At 39.4% G+C, this 3,102-nt stretch overlaps 1 protein-coding gene across 1 annotated transcript; it reads right to left on the reverse strand.

The window, feature by feature from the left end:
- Positions 1-10: 10 nt before the first annotated feature.
- LOC107851033 (mannan endo-1,4-beta-mannosidase 6) lies at positions 11-1,920 on the reverse strand (the record flags this gene model as incomplete). Its single annotated transcript, XM_047402436.1, is given in 4 exon segments — positions 11-438; positions 531-742; positions 1,506-1,628; positions 1,723-1,920. Coding segments are annotated over 4 exon segments (873 nt in total), but the record flags the coding sequence as incomplete, so codon positions are not given.
- Positions 1,921-3,102: the final 1,182 nt, after the last annotated feature.

A 3,102-nucleotide genomic window follows, 5' to 3' on the forward strand; every position in this document is an offset into this window, starting at 1 on the left:
GAATAAAAAGACATTCATGTTTAAGATGCATTAGCCAAACAAGGATGGTTTTTATTGAGTTTTTTTTGTGTGAGACCTTGAGTAGATGTATTGAGTAGTCAGCAAGATTGTTGTACCATCAGTTTATAGGTCGAGGGATGGTTCCAGGCTATAAACGAGAACTTGTCACCATATCGTTCCATTCCTTCCACCAATAATTGCCAAACTAAGGCTCCTGCACCGGCTTTCCTCTTCTTTGCTGACTCGTAAATCTTGTCGTAGACTATTTTCAGAAAAATATTTCTGTCGTATAAGCCGTTGTTCTTCTGTACACTCGAAGGGAAACCAACTTCAGTGAAAAGAACCGGCTTCTTAAGGATCTTTTCAGCTTCATCAATGTGAGAATCAATCCAACGCGATAGAAAATCTACTTTCGCGTCTGGATTTATACCTTTGATCCTGCAAAAGGACATAACAAACATAAACTTCTTGCTATACTACTTTACGATTTATCCGATTTTGAATAAATTTACGCAACTTAACTAACTAACCAACTGTGGGGGTAAGCATGAACGGAAGTAAAGTCGATGTTGTCAATCGCAGAGTTCTCAATGAAGTCCACTCCAAGTGATGCAGCCCATTTCCCTGGGTTCGATCCAACACCTCCGGTTTTTTCCACACCGTAAAACCCCTCGAGTCCAACAGTCACAAGATGCTTCTGATCCAAACTTTTGACAAATTCAGACATCTCCCCTATCCACGCCTGTTCATGAAGTTACCATTCAAGCAGAAGAAAGGAAGTACTAAAATCATACCTCTCTACGACAATCATCCTCTATAACAACATTTCACTATAACGGAACCAATTTTTTTATGTTATGTTATGTTAAATGTTCTCTATAACAACATTTCTCTATAACAGCCAAAAAATGTTCGGCAGTTGACTGGACATCTAGGGGTAAAGCATGGGTTTGGTGCGGGCCGCGAGAGCGGAGGACCGAAACGTGCCACTGAAAGACTCTACTGTGACAAAGATGGGCAGTTGATCAGATCTAGTATGGATCGTTCAGAGAACATGGTTATAGAAAGGTTTGACCTTAGATGCAGCGTGACGAGTAAAACCTGCTTTATGTACTATCCCACATGGGCGGAGCCACCTATATCAAAGGGTGGTAAGGTGCACAACCACCTACCTTTGTCGGAAAATTATGTTGTGTATATAGGCTAAACGTTAGCTATTATGAGTGTGTATTTTGCACACCCTTAACACAACTGAAAAGAAAATTTGCACACTCTTCGTCAAATTCCTAGCTCCGCCACTGCTATCCCACGACTATCGATATGCAAACTAATTCGCACAAACAGAAGTCATAAGGAAGAAATGTTACTGTAGTTCCGGGGTGACATGATTGCAACTGAGTAATCTCTGCCAGATGCTTTATATTCCTTGCTTCAAAATCGCCGTTTTTCTAGTGTCATTGAGAGGCGAAATCTCACTAGCAAGCAGTATAATTCGAAAAACTAACCTGGAGAGCAGAAGCTGATTTACTGGACTCACAACGAGGCTCATTTATGAGTTCCCACGCAAATATGCCTGGTTCTTCCGAATATTTAACTCCACTTATAGAGTTTTTTCTCGTCACAACAGCCTATCGTGCCCAAAAAAGAGTAACGAATTATCACGTGCTTATTTAATCACACTAAAATATATAGTAGAAAGAAGCTGGCTAACGCTGAACATACCTTGACAAAAGACTTGTAGTACGCTTTGATCGTTGGGTTGGTAAAGAATGCATCTCTTGATGTAGATACGTTTGTACCTGCTTCTTGCGCCCACCTAATATATTGAGCAGTGCCACCATAAGCTTTTAAGTTGTTTACGAGGCTGAGGATTAATCGAATGTTATGCTTTCGTGCCTCAACAACAATGTAATCTAATCCCTGAAATTGATACGATGATAGATTATATCAAAATGCGAAAAAAAGAGATGACGGTTTATCTGAACAATAATTTCTAATAGTTTAGTAAGATGAACAGACTTATGTGAACATATGCTTGTAGATACATCAGCAAGATAATCGTTAGGAACTGCAAATGCACACTATAATATCCGGGTTTTTTCTACTGGTGGTCTATAGGTCTGTGGTACGCGTTGCTACTTTCTGCGGTGTTATTATGGCGTTGGATCGATCATATAACAAAAGACAGAATATAATGAACTTTGAACCAATTGCTTGATACTGCAGTACAGCAGTAAGTACTCAGTACCAATGAATGCTGATATCCTAGTGAAAACAAGGTACATATAAGTTGGTTGTTATCGTTTTAACACTTGTGTTCCGGGCAGTTTGTACACACCTCGACAATTCTCTGTGTACCTACAAACTGGTAGCGAGTTATTCCGTCTACACGAAGAAATCACCTCGTTTTTTTTGAAAATTACATGGTCTCCGTCCCATGATTTCCACCCCACTTCATTGGCCGCAAGGCAACAACCTTGGTTACTAGTTGATTATCCCTGGCTTACAGAAAGACTCAAACTATACCTTTTATTTTCACTTCAACTTATATATTAACAAATAAAAAAAAAGGGCAGCCCAGTGCGCTAAAGCTACCGCTATGCACGGTGTCCGGGGAAGGACCCCACCACAAGGGTGTATCGTACGCAGTCTTACCTTGCATTTCTGCCACAGGCTGTTTCCAAGGGTTGAACCCATGACCTCCTGGTCACATGGCAGCAACTTTACCAGTGACCCTTCCCCGGACAAAAATCATCTTTGTTTTAAGAGAAATAAATTAATATCTCCCCTAAAACATCATAACTAAGCGAAAACCACAATGAATTTAGAAACTTAAATATCATTCTCACTTTTTTTGAATTAAGAAACAACTTCTCAAAATATTTAGCTATAGGAACTGACTGAAGGTCTGAGTCTCAAACATACAATCCTTAATACAAATTAGATGATAAATATACCATTTAGAGATCAACTTTCTAGTTTTTTTATAGGAGATAAAACGACCCCTAGGTGTCGTTGGACTATCCTTTCACTTAAGGACAAAGAAAGTGAACTGTCATGCTTACTTGATATGGTGTTAAGTACTTATGGTGAAGAAATTAT

The sequence above is a fragment of the Capsicum annuum genome, unplaced genomic scaffold (genome assembly GCF_002878395.1).
Source record: "Capsicum annuum cultivar UCD-10X-F1 unplaced genomic scaffold, UCD10Xv1.1 ctg21410, whole genome shotgun sequence".
NCBI classification, from domain to species: Eukaryota; Viridiplantae; Streptophyta; class Magnoliopsida; order Solanales; family Solanaceae; genus Capsicum; species Capsicum annuum.